At 36.9% G+C, this 21,388-nt stretch overlaps 3 protein-coding genes across 3 annotated transcripts; 1 reads left to right on the forward strand and 2 right to left on the reverse strand.

The window, feature by feature from the left end:
- Positions 1-1,259: 1,259 nt before the first annotated feature.
- On the forward strand, positions 1,260-12,983 carry LOC125663736 (ficolin-1-like). Its single transcript, XM_048896069.2, has 5 exons — positions 1,260-1,456; positions 2,850-3,681; positions 9,688-9,810; positions 9,970-10,107; positions 11,696-12,983. Exons 2-5 carry the CDS (start codon positions 3,138-3,140, stop codon positions 12,121-12,123), a joined length of 1,233 nt encoding a protein of 410 aa, XP_048752026.1. The 5' UTR covers positions 1,260-1,456; positions 2,850-3,137; the 3' UTR covers positions 12,124-12,983.
- Positions 10,093-17,974, reverse strand: LOC125663735 (uncharacterized). Its single transcript, XM_056153085.1, has 3 exons — positions 17,840-17,974; positions 10,497-11,174; positions 10,093-10,395 (listed from the first exon to the last, which is right to left on the reverse strand). The coding sequence occupies exons 2-3, from the start codon at positions 11,143-11,145 to the stop codon at positions 10,289-10,291; spliced, it is 756 nt and encodes a 251-aa protein (XP_056009060.1). The 5' UTR covers positions 11,146-11,174; positions 17,840-17,974; the 3' UTR covers positions 10,093-10,288.
- LOC130046276 (glutamic acid-rich protein-like) lies at positions 17,666-20,457 on the reverse strand. Its single transcript, XM_048896068.2, has 2 exons — positions 18,840-20,457; positions 17,666-18,734 (listed from the first exon to the last, which is right to left on the reverse strand). Exons 1-2 carry the CDS (start codon positions 20,455-20,457, stop codon positions 18,541-18,543), a joined length of 1,812 nt encoding a protein of 603 aa, XP_048752025.2. The 3' UTR covers positions 17,666-18,540.
- Positions 20,458-21,388: the final 931 nt, after the last annotated feature.

Here is a 21,388-nt window from a genome sequence, read left to right on the forward strand (position 1 = left end):
TCTCTTTAAAAAAAATTCTAATTAACATGTAAGTCATATCTGCAAAAGAGTCTAGTAACGCTCGATTTCCCCTTTCTAAGAGCAAGTGCCCGTTGCACCAGTAAAGGTATTGGCGTTTCACTATACAGTGTAGGTATTGGTGTTTCATTCAACAAGAACTTAACTAGCCCAGGACAACATACAATAACAAAGAAAGGGTACACTCAATGCTTGAAAAAATGGCAGAATATCACGATTTGTCTTGAGAGTTTCAGAATTGTTTTTAACTTGGGGAAAAATTGTCATTGAATTTGACTATCGCACTGCATATCTTAATTTCAAGTCAAACTGACAAAAAGCCACCGCTTGAGAAAGAAGCGAAGCATATGACACTAGATCGACATACACAAAGTGGCCGTTATTTTGATAGACATTACAGATCAGGGAACGATGTTATCATCGACCTGTTGCAATTAGCTCATTCTTTTGGTATTGTGTCCATTGTTCTCAAAGAATTCCAAACATTATCGAAGTGTTTCTGGTTGCACAATTTTGAGTATTTCGGAGACTTATGCAACGGAACGACATATTTGTCGAGTACTGAAACCCTTAAATCTGGTGGGTAAAAAAAAAACTGTACACAAAGGACAAAATACTTGGTAAGTGATATACTTTTTAAAATTAGTAATTCACTTATCTCACGCGTCGCATTGTGAATTTACGGACTGCATACTTTATTTGAAATTAAAAGACCCGTCGTGTGTGGGTATACTTTATATTATTTATTAGTCACTGACGGAAAAGACGAAATGTTTTGCTATATTTTATCATGAGACAATACTGAGGCTGTATATGGCGAGCATTATTATTCCATACATTTTCACGGAACATGTATATTTTTAATTGGTCATAATTGAGTGAAAGTAGCCTGCCGCGAAGTAGCCTGATAGTAACGGTGCGTTTGACTCCCATTGTACCACGGTGGTACCCCGCAGTTCTATCAGTCGTTCATTAATTGACGTGGTAAAACGCACACTTTTAATGAGAAATCCCACAAATCATCACACTCTAACTTCTCAGCGTAAAAGCAGAATTATCTAATCTTATTATTCTTAATTAATCCTCCATTTTCATTAATTAAAGAATGAGAGCTTCATCCACACAAGAAAAAGAAGGGCCGGTATCTCGTTACAAGGCGAATGGTTGGTGCAATATCGATAGGCGCCCAGTTTTTGTAACCGCAAACCATATTATAAGTACGTGAGTCAGAGAAAACATTCTCATCTCTTACGACGACTACGAGCGAGGTTGTTTGTAGACCAGTATATATCTAGTGAATTCAATTCCGCTAATAGATGTTTGTCGTGTACGCGCGGAGCTAGTTTTCTGTGATCGAACTCTCTGAGTTTTTTTTTTCTTTTTCTTTTGGCCTTCTTGCGCTTCTATTTTGGATGTTTTTCTTCTTCAAGAATATAAGGTAAGGATGTTCAATAATTTCAAGGCTTTAAAAGTTGCGCCTCTGGACATAAATTTCCGGACATGTTCAAGATGTGCGAACGATTAGATGTATTCTTGCATTCTGTGAGGGTTTTATCGCTTTTGTTTAGAGAGTATTTTTTGGGTAAGATTTTGGAAAAAAAAAATTATTATTTTAAATCTTACCTACCATTTTTTCTTCTTTGAATACACAGTTGTAACATCATTTCAAATGAAAACGTTGTAGCGTGTTCGTCTATAATTGTGAAAACGATGCTTATCCCGATGGTAATAGATTATGGCAAGAAATTGTTAAACGTAATTAACTCTGACACTTTATATCATTTTCCTCGATGAATAAGATAGTATATTGACAGTCAGACGCTTTTACAAATTGTATTGGTTATTTATGACTTTTTATACACCCGCGGTGGCACACGGGGTGTCGGGGAGCTCGACTGTCAAGCGGTGGGGCGAATAATTTAAACTAATGACCCGTGTATTTCGCTCCGGGCTTACTCCACAACCAGCGTAATTCTGTTCAGGACAATTGATTGCAGAGAAAATTTAGCCATTAATAAACATTAAGTTCGTTTTGTTTACAGGTACTTATGTAGTATATAGTAAAGGCTGAAATTACATCTTCATTTTGATATGTACTGTCAAAAATTGGATAACACAGTTTTGTATAGAACATTTGAAACAAGTCGAAAAAAGGAATGAAATTCGACTTTTATTGTCATTGCTTGTCTGAGATTTTTAGATAATATTGACTTTGGACAAAGGTTTTGATAAAGCTTGATTCCCTGGCCTACATAGAAACCAAACCCAAGTGTTTCATTTTCCATTGATTATGTTTAAATCTCGGTATTATTTATTTATGTTTCAAGTTTAAATTGAATAGCAAACATTAACTGCAAGCCTAAAAATTTAACAGCTGTATGAGGTTGATAAAATCTTCTTTCTGTTATACAAATTGGCGAAATTAAGCTAATAAAATATCCCAAAAATAACTGTTTTTACAACCTAATATATGCGTCCTTTTGCCAAATTCATCCGTGCTCTTCGCTTTACTTCACTAGTTGAACTTATCCTAATGTGTTAAAATGGGGTTAAAATGGAGGCAGAAAAACTAATATGTTGAATATTGACAATAGCCAGTGAAATCAATATTTGGGGATGAACCCATATTCGGCACGAAACGGTTTAGAACGGATTACAGGTGTAGCAAGACGAGAAAAGTAAAGTAACTATCTCTTGTTGACGGTTCAGACAGCGGCCGGGGTAGGGCTTATTGACAACGAACAATAGATTGTATGAACAGTTGGCGGGTTTTACGACCGCCCTCTGCCGGCGAGCCGTGCCTGCTGATTCTCTATGTTTTCTATTTACAGACTGGCGAGTGCCCGTGTTTCTTCAGTCGTCACAGACCCGCAGTGAATAAATCAGCTGATTAGAGTTGGTATACCCGATACCTGACATGGAGCAAGATACATGATATCCATTTCGTCCCCGCGACAAGGACGTGATTTATAACGGAATGTGCCTTGAATGAATACCAATTGTAAAAATTTTCTTCATTCAGGAAAACGCACACAAGAGAAGACGTTAGATTTTCTTCTGTGTTTTGGGGATTGGAATTTATAGTATTTATTTCAATTGGACGCAGCTGTTGATTCAAAATGAATCTAAACAACCTCTTTTACGTGTTTTCTTTGGTTTATGTCATTGTTTTAGTGGATTCAAATAAGGCAAAATCACAGCGTTCAAAAGGATGTAAGTGTCGAAAATGGTACAAGCAACTTTCCACAAACCTTGATTCTAAGTTCAAGTCACTAGAAAAAAATCTTATGCTTCATATGTCTGCCCCTGACCGGGTCCTTAATTCCACGGGCTCCTACAGAGACTTAGACACCAAAATGGGGCGTTTAAGGGAGGTCATCCAAACAAAAAATGCCTTGAACTCGGAGACGGAAACTCTGCAAAGACTTAAAGATCAAATTCGTGCTCAGAAAAAAAGCATGGACAACTTAAACAATCATTTTGGACTTCTAGAAAACATCGTTAGAAATTTAACACAAGTGATAGGAAGACTAGGAAACCTTGCACCGTCCATAGCCATACAACACGTTGCGACGACAATGCTAACGACAACGGCACCGATCAAAACTATTGCTCCAGAGGTACTCAAAACCACTTCTGCTCCAACTAGGGCATTCCCTAGACGTAAGTTTTTTATTGTTTGTTTTTGTTTTGATATTTTGATTAATCAAACACTTACATTTTCGTATTTTAGTGACAACGATGATGCCAAATCACCATCGTTGTCACTAAATTCGATGTCGTCAATATACTCGACCTCAACATTTAGCAATATGATGTGACAGTTTGACTAGATGTTTACTTATAATACTGCAGTGTATTTAGAATACAATAATTCGCCAGTTACTCCTATACCATTGGTTAGAAATAAACAGTAAATAGCAGGTGTGTGGTATTTCACAGAGCATACGTAGATATACGCGGGTTCCTGAGGCTCGGTGTGATACAAGAAAGGTAATATGGGTATTCAAAATCATCCTATATTATTAATTTAAACATTTTAGAGGAGTGCGTGGGCAAAAAGTTCTGAGAAAAATTGGCAATATCGTTAAAAAAAATAAGCAAATAAATCATTGACAGATATCAAATTGGCCCTTTTGTTTGACACCATCTGAAAAACCGCAACATAATATTCAAAAATCTTAAAATGTCAGTAGTTTTAATCATAGTGCAATGCATCAATAACTGCCTCTAACGAAAGTGAGTAATTCGGTGTGCAGGCTGACTCTGTTTATCAACCCATAAAGTCTCTGCAGAGCAGAGAGATTAACGCGAATTATTATGCGAGTTCTACTCGTAACCGACCGAACTGCCATCAACGCTACAAGTTAATCCCGGAATTCTTAGATATCTACACAATCTCGTGCCCACCTAGTTTGGAGTAAAAAAAGTTTTTGTTTTTCAAATTTTACAGGAAGAGATATCGATATGTACAAAATGTAGATTGAAATACCTTCATCTTTGCAAGGACTGCAATTTCTCCATAGTGTAGATAGATATGTAAATCATGCAGATTTTTTGTTTGTTTCGTTAAATTTTGGAATCCCTTTGGTGAAGGTTCTGATCTATTGGGGATAATTCAGTCGGAGTAGCATGTCAAGGATTAGGTGGTTCTTCAAAAAAGCATGTGGTGACCTAGAAAGTTCACATCCCAGTCTGCGGTTATGCTTCTTAATGATGGGATTAATTCAAAACAGACAGTGCTGCAAATTTAGCTGGCGGACAGAAACACCGTAAGGAAAATTGGCCAAAGCTGTTCAACAAACTACATTGTAAATTGAAACTGAAAGACCGAAAAGACGAGTCGCAAAACTTCATAGAATTTTCTTTTCTTTTCAACCGGGTTGTTTACGTGTAATTTTTGTGGTTTGTTGACTTGCCCATTCGTACACTCTAGAGTGTTATTACTGACAAATGATTAGGTCGTCCCGGTGTTAATTAATATATCAGAGATCTTGTTTAGAGAGCGCGGAAAAGACGTCTACCTATGCAGTGAATAGAGTCGACTATCTATCACAAACAATCATTTCATTATGTAGTCTCTTAATACAAACCGCAGAATTAGCCTCCGTGGCTCAGTTTTGGGGTTCAGCAGGTACCCAAAGAGATAAATGGTCAGCTAAACAGCTGGCACAAAAACGCCAATATTTGTTTGTTGAATTAGTGTTTGCAATCCTATTGAAAAATCTATTTAAAAAACCTATTTGAAATATTTCTCTTTATCCTCTGTTTGGCTTTTTACTTTCGAAGGAATTCATACAGATCTACTCAAAAAGATCGACACAAGGATTTAGCGTGAAATGCTGAACACGGGAAGCATGCCTGGAAAGCATATTGGAAATCGCTTAATTTTTGGGAAATTTGATTCCTATTAATCTTCTTTTACCTACTCGGGGAAAGTCAGCAGAAACTCTTTTCTAAATCTATATGTGTAATGTTTCGCATTAACTTTCCCATTGAACCTTTGCACTGTTGGTGCGATATTTCCTCAATCTTCACAAGTTTTCGCATTCCAAAAGTATTTATTCTGCAAGATATGATTTTGTAAAGTCAACTCCATTATCATGTAGATTTTGGTCCAATTCCTGCGATTGTTGGCTAGCTGGCATTTTTGGAATAGTTCGTCCACATAAACTGTACAACCCCTACTGAAAAAAAAACTTTGTCTGGTTTCATAATTTCTTTTGATTTCTAAAGACTATGCTTTATAATGTTGAACTTTCAAACTTTCTTAGATTCTCGGTTATTATTAAAATTATGAAGGTGATATTTTTTTTTAAAAAAAAATCTTTCATAAGAAATTTCCATTTCAGGTGAGAATAACAATTTCTTTTTTCTTTCTTTATTCTCTGTAACTATCTGAGAATACTCCTTTGTGCAGACTGCATGTAGTCAGGGATATGTAACTACTCTTTATTTGCAAAGTAACGAGAGAAAGAGTCTTTTAAAGCGTAAACAAACGAAATGTATTGAATGACAATGTTCTCCAAAAGATCAAGTTCTGCATCTTGAGTCTTGTTCTTGTCTTTGTTTGGTAAAAGATTGCGAATATACACCACCTATATCAAATACATCTAATCAGTGGATTAAATACCGTGATACATCCGAATTTGAAAGAAAACCGGGTGACGGGCAGGTCTTTAAGCCTATCTGCCATGACTCACCCGTACAGTGAGATCAAAAGATACCGATGGACGGGGTAAAGTTGTGAACAATTCGTGAAACTTGACCCTATATTTCGTCGACACAGAAGTCATTGTTTGCATCCAATCATCAGTTTAAACCATGTAATAGAGACACAGAAACGACTTAATCCAAACGACAATGGAAAATCATGCATCCCTGTCTTACACCTGTGATGGCTTAATATAAGGTCAACACGAGATAAATAATGCTACATTGTGACAGGACTGGGATCTCTTTAACGAGATCAGCGATTGAATCATTCTGTTTGTCGACACTACGTAGGAGATAACAAATTTCTTTAGAGTAATCTTTTACAGAAATCGGTGATTGGGAAGGACAGGGTGGGAACACAACAAACCCCATCGTTATCACACACAGAAGTTTAAATCTACTCAATGAAATCATAGAATTTTACTCACACACTATCTCTACTTTTACAATCAAACAGTTTCTGACGCCTGCTTGATAACCGTAGATATGTAACGTACGCGTTAATTTCCAATCAAGAAACAATTTAAAAATATTGCAATAATTTAGGAGGAAAATCCTTACTGACACAAGTTACAATATTTGAAAAATATTGGGGCATATAAAAGAATCATGGGGGGGGGGGGGGGTTATAAAAAAAATTCCATACTACTAAAACGCACTTTTATTGGTCGATTTTCGGCAGAATCATTTGTTTCCTACAATTGGAAACAGACAGCGACAACTAATTGATCAATCAGCACAGAGAACTGGAGCGATGGATCAGGGGAACTCTTTACTTTGAAGTTATTTCTTAAACAAGTCTTTTTCGTTGATAAGATTTAAAAGAGACAAGCAGATGTGAAGAAAGTCGAAAATTATCTAGCAATCGAGATGATTTAACGTCAAAAAGGCATGCATAATAGAACGATAATACCAATTGGTTTTGTGATCGGTTCGTGATATCGTTGCCAAAAGATCATAGTAACTAAGAGACACCACAAGTTAGAGCTTAGCAAAACACAATACGGTGATAATTATAATAATTATTGCTAGTAAACCATATTTTCCGGATTGTTTGATCCCAGAATTCACTTTCTAGCTTGAAAGTTGTAAGATTAAGAGCGCCTGAAGATCATTCAAGAATAGGGCGGGTCGAAGGCCTTTAAGAGTTTAGGTTGAAAACAATTTTGCATACACTTTACAGGATTAATCACTATACATTTTGTCTGAGATCTCGAAAGTAAACTTGTAGCTGATTTATATGAAAGATACTTAATTGAAATGCATAAGGCACTTCAGAAGACAACCCACTGTTTACTGACAGTAGATCACTAGTAAAATTACAGGATTTTCGGGGCTCTAGAACGCACCTGCGCAGAGCAAACTTTCTAGGGGAAAATCTATTGCAGAAAGCCTAGAAATATCAAATTTGAAACTGACTGACTGTTTTAAATCTATAATTTGATATAAAGTCTTTGTATGTTTCCGCTATACTTAAGATAACGAACTTGGCTCTAATAACCTTTGCTAACATCGATCCCAGCTTGCTTACCACTTTTGTAAGTTATTGAAAAAAGTTCAAAGTGAAGGAGAATCACAACTAATATATATTGAACACAAAAAAGACTTAATTAAAGACCAAATAAAATAACGATAAAATGTTAATTCTGTAATACGTTAAAGATTTAAGAAAAAAATGTATTTCTGCGTATTTACATTACTTTAGGGCATCAACCCTTTTATCTGATGCTTTGTACAATCTAGCAGCAAAAAGCTCTGAGCATAAATTTTGATGGATGAACAAAATCTGATATAGTTCATTTGTCCAAATGGTCTGCCTGTCTGAAAGCAGCGGTGATTGCATAAAAATATGACGTTTCTAGAGCGCGATGTCGTACTGCTAATGATGCTAAATGCCAGAGATCTAGCACTTGAGGTATCAATATTCCGTAAAGATAAAACAAATGCCCTGAATTTTTACCGACTACAAACAATTTTCTACAACATCTACAGACGATCTATAATGTGTGAATTCTTTTGCTCTTCGTCAGAAGTGCAAGCCACTTTCAGCATACCCACGTGACGTCATTAGATTTATTCTCCAAAACCAAAACAAACCTCTTCAAAAATACAACGACAATTCGTGATGATATCCATCAGTAATTGTATGTGTAAACTGCTGTAAGTCTGTTATGAGTATATCCATCTATAATTTGTATGTGTAAACTGCTGTAAGTCTGTTATGAGTATATCCATCTGTAATTTGTATGTGTAAACTGCTGTAAGTCTGTTATGAGTATATCCATCTGTAATTTGTATGTGTAAACTGCTGTAAGTCTGTTATGAGTATATCCACCTGTAATTTGTATGTGTAAACTGCTGTAAGTCTGTTATGAGTATATCCATCTGTAATTTGTATGTGTAAACTGCTGTAAGTCTGTTATGAGTATATCCATCTGTAATTTGTATGTGTAAACTGCTGTAAGTCTGTTATGAGTATATCCATCTGTAATTTGTATGTGTAAACTGCTGTAAGTCTGTTATGAGTATATCCATCTGTAATTTGTATGTGTAAACTGCTGTAAGTCTGTTATGTGTAAACTGCTGTAAGTCTGTTATGTGTAAACTGCTGTAAGTCTGTTATGTGTAAACTGCTGTAAGTCTGTTATGAGTATAGTTTGGTGATTTTTCTGTCTTCTTTTAGAAAATGAAAGAGGATGGGTTACCTCCCGATATAATTGACTTCAGTTTAAACTCATCAAACACGGCTTATCTCCTCCTCGAGGTCAATTGTGTGATGATGTTTTAATCTGTGGATTTCTATGCTAGACCTCTTAGAGTGTTGTTTAGAGTACATTTATATACCACACACCCTCAAACCATTGCTCGATCTCTCACATGAACCATGAACCCCTTGTTGTCGGCGAGTTAAACTTCAAAGACACGATCTAATTAAACTTTGATTATGAAGGTGAAATCTTGAAATGAGTCAGAGTCGCTTTCCTCGATCTTTTCGTTCACAAGAAAACATTTAGTAGAGGATATACAAAAATGCGCTTACATCATCTGGCTATCTGAAATGTACCGGAAAATCTCATTTCTCATATTATTTTTTAAAGAAATCTCAGTACATGTACATGTATAAGTATTCGATAACGAAGGACACGTGCTGTGTTTGACCCTTGGCCGAGGTCCTGAAATATTATGTCCTAAGATCGAAGACCCTTACACAGGGCGGCAGTTGTTTTTATACTGATAAATGTTCGAATTCCGCTGGCACCTATCGTGTTTTCCAGAAACAAACAAAACTGCTTCCTCCTCAAGGATCTGCAATGTCATCCCATGAAGACATAACAATATAGATCTTGGTCGAATTTTATGAGTTCACCCAGTGCTCATAGGCATCTGTTTTGTCGGTATACTTACAACAACCATAGCTTATGTTTATAATTCTCTGTATTCTTATTTTCAAAGATTGCCATGACGTGTACAAACATGGTGGACTTCGTTTCCAAGGCGATTATTATATTATGTTACAACCAGAGAAAACTAAGAAACCATTCAAAGTGGTCTGCAAACCGATTGACAATACAGGAGGTAAACTTTAATATTGTAGTGTGTGTGTGTGTGTGCTTACACTGTTAGCTTCATATCATCAATATCATATCATTCAGATACAGCAAAAACATTTAAATTGATTTTCTATAATTTTTGTATTAAATGCGTATACTTTAAAGTAAATCGTATTTTCCTCAGGATGGACCGTGATTCAAAGACGTCAAGACGGCTCAGTGGATTTCTACAGAAACTGGCAAGATTACAAAACTGGATTCGGGGACCTTTCCGGGGAATTTTGGATGGGGAATGACAAGATCTACGAACTGACTAACCAAGGTGATTTATCATTCAAAATAAATACGATACATATATACAATACACATGCAATAATATATGCAAATCAATAAATATCTAAGTATATACAACTGCATTACATTCTATATACAATGCATTTGAAAGACAAAAGATCTTCAGTTACTTAGTATATGGATGCAAGTCGCCAGAATTCACTTGGATATTAGTTGTATTCTTCCGGTTCCTCCCTAATGGCACTGTCTTGTCTGCGATTAGCTTCGATCTCTTTTTTGCCGTATTTCACGTTATACTTGTAAATTTGCCCGTCCTCTGAAAGAGCAAGTGGGTAAATTACACAATGAGCTGGAATTAGTTTAATCTTCAGATCTACCAATAGTACTATTCAGTATTCATACGACAAAATAACTTACTTGGGTCTATGTAGCGGCCATCAAAATACCTATCCTGAATTGAAACCGGTCGTCGTTTGTAGTTGGTAACGTAAGGCGTGCTTATTTGAGGGTTATGAAAATTTTGGGGCGTTCTCGGTTGGTGGTAACCGGTTAGGGACGGCACACTTTGGGATCGTTGCATATTTCTTCCGCCATGACTTTCCCATCTGGAGTAGGCGGGAGCAGTGAACGGTGGTTCGCCTTTGTCCTCATTAAACTGTGACGGGTTTGCAAAGGGAGGTGCAGTTCTTATAACAACAGGTGTCTGTGGTTCTTCTTCGATGATGCTCAGTTTCCCCGAAGCAAGAGAATCGGCATCGGGCGATTTCTGTCTTCGTTGTCGTTGTTTATTGGTCAGTGCCGTCCATGGATAGGCAAACACTTGGGCCTGAGCAGGTTGGATGTGTTTTGTGTTGTGGTGAGGACAGTTTATATGATCATAGAGCATGGACGGAATATGCAGACTGCTGGTTGTGGGAAAACAGTGACATACCGTAGGGTCAAAGTCCTCGTCGTAAACACTGTTTCCATCTTCGTCCAATCGTAGAACATTCAGCTCTATCCTCGCCGGTTGACCTTTTTGTCTTGGTAAATGGGCAGGTAATGGTCGACGCATTGGCGACGCCATAATGTCCGAAAATGGTGTTACACACTATCCTGAAATAATAGAAAAATATCCATTAGGTTTGGTCCAGTAATTTCAGGATTTAGTGTAATGTAGCAGGCATCCTAACTCCTCATACCCGTAGTTACTTAACTAGTCTTCCATTTAGTGGACCAAAATATTGATGTCAGATGTCTTTTGTGAAGTAAAACCCCCTGGTTCTGCTGATGAATGACAGATTGAAAGTATACAAAGTTAGTTTATCAGTATTATAACATACCAACACATTGTAAAGCATTCTATTGAAAGGAAGATTGATAACTTTTCGACTTATCGGAGCTGAATTTGGTCTAGGGCCCCATGTTGTTGATATGAGGCTATCGTCCTTCATACGTACCCAATAAAACAACCCAAGTCAGTTCACCCGATTATTAAGCTTATTGTTTTGAAAAATTGTGTTCTTTATATTACATATGATAATAAAAAAAAAGTTTTTGAAAACAGTCATTTCATCCAAAGGCTTTGAAAAAAAAACCAGGTTAAATTTACATGTATTGTGGTTCTTTTTTTTCAGGACCTTTCCAGTTACGCATTGATATGGAAGATTTTAATGGCAAGAAATATTATGCAGTATACAACTACTTCCGGATTGACAACGAGTCCGAAAATTACAAATTACACGTACGCGGTTACAGCGGCAACTCCGGAGATTCGATGACGTCAGTGCGAGACAATCACAACGGAAACATGTTCAGTACGCACGACCGTGACAACGACAGACGAGGCTACAACAACTGCGCCCGCCATTACAGGGGAGGATGGTGGTATTCTGATTGCTATGACTCCAACCTGAACGGACAATACTACCCCCAGGGTAGACACATTAACTTCTTTAACCGTGACGGCATTCACTGGAACAGCATCAATATGCATTCGTCCTTAAAGTCGGTTGAGATGTCTGTTCGACCCGCAGACGACATCTCGTCGGAGAACAATGTGTAATGTTCATTGGTTAAGGCCTATGCTCAAAACCTTTCTCAGAGGTGCTTAGTCGGAGATACGTGATTGCTAGTCAATATTGTTGTGGAAGGTTTTCATGAAGAGACTGTTAAAATTCATGAAAAGACATAGGGCAACATTATATAATACTCAAAGAAGGGAAATTCTTTGGAGTTTAACATACATATTGTGATAACAGCCAAATTCAGAATGGAAACGCTGATGTTGGCTGAAAAAAGGTGATGTTACTTATTTCATGGAAGACTTAGACGAAATCTCGAAGTGATCGAGAATGTCCGAGATGATTATTCTCACTGCCAGTGACACATAACTGAGAACATTTCTTTATACATGTATGTATATATGATTCAGCAATAATAATTGCGCGTACTTTTACTTTGTTGTCAGAAAGGACGTTGTAAATAGACCCCGTTTCACTCATTTCCATTACTCATTATTTATTTGTTAGAATATGCATTTCCATTTTTATGCTTCTTATGTACATACGGAGATTTTTTTATTATAAGTTTCGTTACAATGATGTAAATTTTCTATGTATTAGTGATAGTCCATATTCTGGCACTAAACACTTAGTATTAGGTGTCGGACCAGGTGAAATGATATCTTGTTCAGCATTCTAAAACGGCTTTTTCACACAAAAACGTAGTCGCACATTGTTACGAATTATTTCCTAGCGATGACGTCATTGTAGTCTGTTGATTAACAATGTGATTATGTTTCAGTCTTTGATTTTTATTTTTGTATAAAAGTGTTGGATCATGATAAAAGTATACTTGTCCGTGCCTTCACTTGATCGTTTTAAGTACGGGTAGATCGAAATAAAGAGGATCCCAGAAATCTCATTGCAGTTTCTTTTATTTTAGTTATAAATCTGTTGTAATTCCACGTAGAGGTGGGATATTACATTATGTGCTATTTGTATGACACGTGTTTCATACAAATTGTTAGACCGTTCTTTACATACTGATTGACTACGGATTACTTCGTTTACCTTATCAAGATGTAAGGCGCACGGCGGGTGTGATCGGTCAACAGGGGATGCTTGCTCCTCCTAGGTACCTGGTTCCACCCCTGGTATGTCCAGGGGTCCGTGTTTGCCCTCCTCGTAAATTTTGTATCCTTTAAAGGATTTGCGATATTGATCACTGTTCGTTAACTTCACGTGCCCATGTATACATGTACTAGTATTTGCACAATATGTAAAACGTTTACAATAGAGCTACATTATTGTAATGAAAGACAATTTTTTTTTTATGTTTGGGGGAGATTCCGAATCTACGACACCATATTTTGTGGCTAACTATTATTAGCGCCCTGGCAGGGTTACGTAGTTGGCCTTGGACTTATGACAACGATCTACTCTCGGCTTGCCAAATTCGTGATATTGGTCACTGGCAACACTTACATCCAGCTGTTAAACAATAAACATGATTCAAGACACAAGATGGGGCTGGAACTGGCATTACATATGCTAGATAGTCTCTTGTCCGATTTTATTCATGGTAGACTCCACGTATTAAAGTATTGTTGAAAGCAAAACCATAAATCATTACTGGACGACAGGAGGCGGTCGGTTATGTATGAAAGTTTGAAGTGGCAGTGTGTTTATGCAAGGCTGGTTTTTTATATTATTTTTAACTTGAACTGTAAGGACTGGAAAGTAATCACGTGTTCTCTAGCTTAAAAACTTGTCCTCCTTAGAACGACACCAATATGACTAACTGGATGCATCTGCTACTTCACAAAATGTTCAGTATGTCAAAAACTAGTTTGTATCATAGTTGACAGCACGCGTTTTACATGATGGAGTGTCCTTGGATTTTGTTCTTATCGAAAAACAACAGTATCCGTTACTAATTATGTTGGCCAAAGGTTAATAAGCACAAGGGTAACGGGCATTGAAAGCAACTGATCTTGTCCGCTGTTTCTCTATTAACGATCTATTATTCTTGAGATTTACCTGCCAAAACTATCACCGCAGGTAAAATACACCCATCTAGAATATTGTTTTATGGCTATATAATAGATTATCTGTTTATCTATCACACGATTCCAAGGAAATAAAACATTTGCACGAACTTCTGTCTCCAACTGGTAGACAAATCTCGCTTCATGACGTCACAGAAAGCACCGGAGGCAGAAAATTTACTGGAATCTCAATGTTAAAATGAGTGAAACATTAGTAGAAAATTCGAAAAATATGTTTCACCAAACCAAAAAATTAAGAGCTTCGTGTGTCCTTTTGACGGTTTGCGTAAACCATCTTCATTTTCACTCGTCAGAGGTTAGGGGTCAAATTGGGCTTCCATGAGACGAGAGTTCCATAAATAAAATATAACATAAACTGTTTATAAGAACAGGGAAATGGCTGTCTTAAATAGCAAAGAGGCTTTTTGACGATCTGTGTGTATTTACATTAATACATTCTTGGTGAGTTTTTGATGGAAGCACGGTTTGTTTGGAGTGCGTTCAGTCTCCATGGCGGGTATAGAACAACCGACTTAGCGTCAACACAAAAGAGTCTCAAGAGTGTAATATTCCTCGAAAAATTATGGCAAAGTTGCTCTCTTTTTTTCCAAACATCTGCACCAAGACTGTTATCCGAAAGACAAGGCACTGAATTTGTCTGATATTGAAAGTCGACACACATATTTTCCTGTCTTAAAGTAGTAGAAGCAAATATGAAAATGATTTCCTCTGGGGTTTTTTTAAATACAGTTTCATATTTTTAAAATCAGGATTAATGAAAATCCTAAAGCTTCCGTGCCAGCACAATTTTTAAGATATAACTTTCTGACATTTATTTATACTATTAAAATGAGTACATGCAACAGGTTCTTTTGTAGAGGTATATCGTTCAATTAGCAATAGATTTATTTTTATGTCTGCGAGGGAGTCTTTCGTCTGAGGGTCTGCAGGAGATCCACAACTCTCTTAATTGTCTTATGAACAGCGTTTAAAGCAGACACAGTCATAAGATGGCTGGAGCGTTCGTTTCATTCGATTATGTAGAGTACATTAAGTTGTGCTGTATCTATATAAAAAATAACTCTATTTCATACTTTCGAGAAGAAAAGAAATAAAAGCTGACAAAGAGTTCTGTCAGGTTTCATGGATTACGTGCAAACGCTGGTGGATGTGAACCGATGGACCTTGTAGAAGATGAAGTCGAACCAAAGCAATACAAAATCTACTGTAGCAATAGAATAACTTACTTACTAATTCTTGTTTCTATTTCATTGTTCGAAGAAATACAGTTTAGAAAAGAGAATATTTCATAAAGTATGTATTTATCATTCAAAGAATCTTGAAGCATGTTTTCATATAAAATCCAAAGAATTTTAGCAAGTATGTGAAATATCATTATTCTTCATGTAATATGTCCATTACACAAATCTTGAATTTGTAAATATTATGCCTTCTTGCTTATAGAGCTTGGCTAGCTCAAGGTTTAGAGATAAGAGTCAGACATGAAAAATGGCTCTCTATGTAGTCTTTCAAAGCACCTTGTCAAAAATTTCACTCCTTTGCTTTCCCAAAAAAAAAGCTCTTTACATGCCAGGAGATTAGATGTTAAATTGTTTGAATCTTTCTTTTTCAACGCATTTTAAAGATATGATTTCAAACATGCTTTCTTGAAGGTGAATCCCATTTTCCTTATCGGAGACTACTCAAATGATGCATTTTGTGTAGTAATTAAATCCTGCTTTACACAATAAAATAAATTTCAAGCTACATGTATGTTGAAAGCATACACTATAGACTTCATTGCTACGAACAGTCGAAGCTCTCTGTTATAAATTAATTATGTTCCAAATGTGAATGAATAGCCAAAACATGTAAAAATAACAACATTACAAACTGAATATTAACTGGGTATTTGTTCTCAGAGGTTTCCCTTATAAAGACACTCTGTACTCGCTTGAACTCTTTTCACACTCTATAGTAAGGAACTTTCAAATATGCCCAGATTTTATCAAAAATCGTAAAAATGGTAGCAAGTGTCTTTTCATGCAGATTACGAAATATGGTCGCTAGAACGTTCGAGAACCTGAAATATTATTTTGTCACAGTTTAGTTAAATGAGTAGTGAAGGCTGGTGTGGAGCTAAAGTGGGCATCGTGAAAATGGGGATTATGTATTATTGCGCAGCTCTAAGAAAAAGTACAGATCTAAGCATATGTATACATGTACTAGCATTGTTTATTATTTGCAATTCAACTGATATTGAATTTACTTTTGTCCTCAACTTCTAAAAATCTGCTGTGCTAACGTATTTATAGAGACCACAAAATGGCTGTCCCCTTTTGATAATTTTCAACTAGGAACTATTTCAAATCACTATATAAATTTGCATTACAAAAAGAGGGGCGACAAATTAGGAAGTGATGTAAAAATGCAAAATAACATGCTTACAAAGATATCAAATTCTGCACAATTACATGAAAGATAAACATTTTATATAGTGTTAGCTCAACATTACAGGGATAGCAAATCTGTAGTCAGACTTAATTTAGCATGCCCTTGATCCGATATGAAATATTACGATACATTTTATACATTTATTAAGTGGCGATCTTTCTGAACAAACTATTGGCAACCCATTACTTCACGTAAAGTAAACGATTTTCAACTTCTGGTAAGTGGACATGAAGAGGGGAGATAACCATCTCGCACTGAGGTAACCTAGACCAACATTACCATTTAACTTCCGCTACAAGTCACTTGATCTTCAAAAAAATGGAGGGATGTTGGCAAAGAGGTAGAAGAATCTCCTGCTTTATCATCAGAAGAATATTATATAGATAATACATACAGATAATTCAGCAATGGGGATGAGGGGAGGAACACAGATACCATCTTAAGTTTATATACTTTATGTCAGAGCTATGTGTTAATCCGTCTCAGTGCATGTGAGTTGAGTTTGGCCAGATATGAGTTAGAGGAGCGAGGGATTTACGTCCTCTTCATAGAATATGTCGGCATTATAGATTAGTCAACATTACAGATTTGTCAGTGATACAAGTTTGATCTTTGTAGTAGTTCTCCTGACAATGATAATGTGATTTAGGGTTATTGAATGAATTTTGTCTTACATTTATGCTTGACATATAAAAGTATATATCAAATTGTATCTTACTTTAAAAACCTAGATCCACTCCTTTATTTTTCTTGCCCAAGTAGCAAACACCTTTGGACAAAGATCTTTTACTGTTCATGGACTGCTTTGGTTGTGCTATGTGAAGTTGCTTTAGGTTGATTTTATTGTAGTGGTCATTGGTTTTTACCGCCAAAGTTGAGCACAATGCATTTGCCTTGAATGATTTCAACATACTTTCCCTTATTTTCTGAGTACACGTACATATCCACGATAATCAATATACATTGTACATGTATGTGGAAGCCTTTTCCCATAGAATATGCTGTACGTACATATTAATTATACAATATTCCGCACTGTAATATTCATAAAGGAGTTCTTATTATGTAACATGAAGTATATAAAGAAAATAACCCATAGAAAGAACGATAACTGTTGATTTATTAACACTTGAACATACAGCAAATAACACAGGAAAATTAACACTGGTTTGTTGAGTGTTTATAAACGACGTACATGTTTAGGTAATGGGATGATAACGTATACCATACAATACTTCAGACAATCAACGAAGTTTGAAATTCTTAAAAATCTTACCCTCTATTTTGTAGTGGTCTTTTCCGTCTCGCTAAATGAAAGAGTACTACTCCGAGTTTATAAAAATCGTGACACAGACTGATCAAACATTTAACAACTACAGGGTCTACCCCTTCAGAGAGTAGAAATTCTACTAAAAGTCCTCAGTTTAAAGGAGATCTTCACGACAGTTCCGTTTATGTGAAAGCTCTTTTATTCAAGCATTTCTTTTCCTTTCCGATGAGCATGAATAGATATTATGTAGACCAAACAAATCTATTTGGGGTTTTTCAATGGTTTAAAGTAACTAAGAATTTATATGCACGACGATCAGGACTCGGGTTACCTTGTAATCGAGAGGGCAATTTGTGTGATTTAATCCCGATTCAATAAGAGTTAACCACTCAATGGATATTTTTGATTACTACACTTGTGAGAAAAGGAACATATGTAGGTTTACAAACAGAGTTCGGGCCTGGGTTTATCATGAGTTGTGGACATCCTGAATGGCACCATCAGTTTTCTATCTACCGATTTGACAACAAGTATCCATTTGTGATGATAACTTATCTTTCTGTTCAACACTCGGCGCCAACACTGCGTCCACCCGGGATACAAAGACTGTTGGACTTGGTGGTCACAGGAGGGACTTAAGCACGAAGTCGTTCATCATACAACACAACTTCTGATAGGGTGTTACATCTTGGTGAAGTTTTGTAAATTCATCGATTTCCAGAGGTCCCTGGATATTCTTCGTATCCTTCGTCGTCATAGTAATCCTCCTCCTCCGGAATATCAGCCTTGCTGTAACGACTTCCGCTCCTCATGCGACTAGGCATGCGTGAGGACATTCTGCCATCATTTTGTTCAAGATGACCGTTCCACGAAATATCGTACGGCACCGCTCTTCTGCGGACTACAATAGATATTTACACCCGAAGTTACGTGTAGTTTACAATATACCATTACTAGATTAATCTACTTGAGAACCATTAGTGATATTTATTGAGATGAAACGTACCTGGATCATAGTAAACACCTTGGAATCGCCTGGTCTTCGTTATAAGTTTTTGAGGTAGTGGTGATGGTGAATTTCGGATGTCTGGAGCCGAATGTCTACCACTCTCTCTAGTAACCGGATCTTCCCTCTGCTCTGAACTGAATGACTGTGTTGGTTTAATGGATGTTTTTTTCTTTTTCTGTGTTGTCATGAACGGACTCTCTGGGAGAGGTGGTAAAGCTGGTTGTGATCTTGCGGAGTGGCGGGTTCTTTCTCGGGATGGGGGCGGGGAGTGACCGATCTGTGGCAGCAACACTGGATAATACGCCTCCTCTCTAGTAACCATACCCTGTGGTTCCTCGTCCTCCTCATCCTCATCGTAATCATCGTCGTCCATTTCCTCTACCCCGGTGTCGTTGTCGTCTTTTTTCTGTTGTTTCTTTTTGTTTCTTGATTCCGATTTACTATTTGATTTTCTAGATCGTGTCTGAAGTTTACTTCTTGTGGATACAACATCCACTTCATCGTCAGATATCATTTCATCGTCGTCATATTCTTCTTGGTCACTATCTTCACCATCATCATCCTCCTCATCTGAAAATGCTGGAAGGACTGGTTTGGGATAACCATACATATATTTCATCTTCGGTCGGTCGATTGTCCTCTGTTTTTTGTTGTTTTTCTTTTTGTTCTCCTTTTGTTCTTGGGCCGTTCGAACGTCTCTTTCAATCCAGTTATCCTCGAATTTAAACACACCTGCATGTGATTGACCTTTTAATCCCGTATGAACACAGGTTATATTTTCATAAAGCATTGACGGAATGTTTTTATTCTTTCGTTTTGGGAAACAACTGCACGTTTCATAGTCGTCAGCAGTTTCTGCCCTTGGTCCCTTTGGCTTCACAGAAGGGGGTGGTGCATGTTCCGGATAATAATCCACAAACGAGTTATCTTCACTAAAGTCGTCTTCTTCCTCGTCGTCATCATATTCATCTTCATTATCAGTCTGTTGACTGCCAGGAGCTGATCGTCTGGACACAGCAGTCTGTGAAACTTGTGAAGGCCGGGCTGACGCTCTGATTGGATGAGATGGGTGATGAGATGCTGGTGTCACAAGCTGCTGGGATAAACTCCGTTGTGGAATGGGGTCCTCTCTATTACTCCATCCGGCGGGGCTTTGTATCACAGACCTGTTTCTATTTTGTGTAAATAAAACAGACCTCTGTCCATCCTGACTTCTTTGCCTTGATGGATAATCTGGTCGACTATGGTCGAGTTGACTTCTTTGTCTAGACTGGTCTCTGTTTCCGTAATTGTCATCGTCAAAGTCTCCACGTTGAGATCTTTGTCTTGACTGGTTGAGGTTTGGTTCAGGTTGAGATCTTTGTCTTGACTGGTTGAGGTTTGATTCAGGTTGAGATCTTTGTCTTGATTGGTTGAGGTTTTGGTCCTGGTTGGATCCTTGACGTGACTGGCTGTTTGTCAGATTGTGTCTGTTTTGGCTCTGCTGCCTATTATCTGACTGACTCACTCCATTTTCAACAGGTCTTACTGATCCTCTTGTCTGTTGTTTTGTTCCCCCTCTTGAACTTTGTGACGTATGTTTCAATGTTCTCGTGGCATCGTTCATAGAAGTCATAATGTCTGTCGGAAAGTCATTAAACACAAAATCTATCCCCAAATAACTAAAGAAAATGCATCCAACATACAATCAATGGGTGTTTCCACTCCATTACGAAGAAAGTTTATTATGTGTAATAGCTGGATCAAACAGCAGAATCGTTAATCCGAATTATAAACTTTTAGTGACCCGGAACAAGTAGATCACAACCAATAAATCGTTGCCCAATAACAGTCACAAACATTGAAGTGCCATGACGTGGATTATACAGCCCGATTGACCACTCCAGTGTGCATTCTGTTTAAAGTTGGCAATGCCAGATATATATTAAAGAGTATAAAAGTATGCAGTGTTGACTTTTATACAACAGCTACTAAAATTTACATATTTTTATTTCCACTTTTTTTTTTTATCAACATTTCGATTAAACAAGCATTAGCGTTACCTTTTCCTAAGTCATGTACACAAAATTTTGAGGTGTCTCCGCTTTATAAAACAATTAATCCTGAATATTGTACACATAATTTTGATCTATCTTCGCTTTTTAAAACGATTAAGTCTAAATTTTGTACAGACAATTTTGATGTATGTGTCTTCACTTTTCCAAACAATCAAGTCTAATGCAGGGACACGGTATGGGAATAGATGTCAAAATCATAGATTTTTATTTCTAAAATATTCGTTGAAAAAAAACCCCGCGTTTTGTGCATACAATAGGGATATATAGCAAGATTAGACTTTAAGCCAGTTGTAACAGATCTGCAGTGCTCTTGAAGACATGTTACAGATTGAAAATACCCCTGTTCAATTTGTAGAAAGACCTTATTATTCGTTGTCCAGAATTTAATCTAATTCACATTGATGAACAACTTATGAATGTGTGTGCACCAAAAATAGTACAAATCGATTTCCGATACTGTATATAACTTTATTTTCGATCTTGTTCTAT

This window comes from Ostrea edulis, chromosome 1, assembly GCF_947568905.1.
Source record: "Ostrea edulis chromosome 1, xbOstEdul1.1, whole genome shotgun sequence".
In the NCBI taxonomy this organism is placed as follows: Eukaryota; Metazoa; Mollusca; class Bivalvia; order Ostreida; family Ostreidae; genus Ostrea; species Ostrea edulis.

Coding starts and splice junctions, on each gene's coding strand:
- LOC125663736 (XM_048896069.2), top strand. CDS start 3,138: ATGAATCTAAACAACCTCTTTTACGTGTTTTCTTTGGTTTATGTCATT. Junction 3,682..9,687: donor AACTAGGGCATTCCCTAGAC/GTAAGTTTTTTA, acceptor TTATTTTCAAAG/ATTGCCATGACGTGTACAAA. Junction 9,811..9,969: donor ACCGATTGACAATACAGGAG/GTAAACTTTAAT, acceptor TATTTTCCTCAG/GATGGACCGTGATTCAAAGA.
- LOC125663735 (XM_056153085.1), bottom strand. CDS start 11,145: ATGGCGTCGCCAATGCGTCGACCATTACCTGCCCATTTACCAAGACAA. Junction 10,396..10,496: donor TGGCCGCTACATAGACCCAA/GTAAGTTATTTT, acceptor TTGCTCTTTCAG/AGGACGGGCAAATTTACAAG.
- LOC130046276 (XM_048896068.2), bottom strand. CDS start 20,457: ATGACTTCTATGAACGATGCCACGAGAACATTGAAACATACGTCACAA. Junction 18,735..18,839: donor AGGTGTTTACTATGATCCAG/GTACGTTTCATC, acceptor TATCTATTGTAG/TCCGCAGAAGAGCGGTGCCG.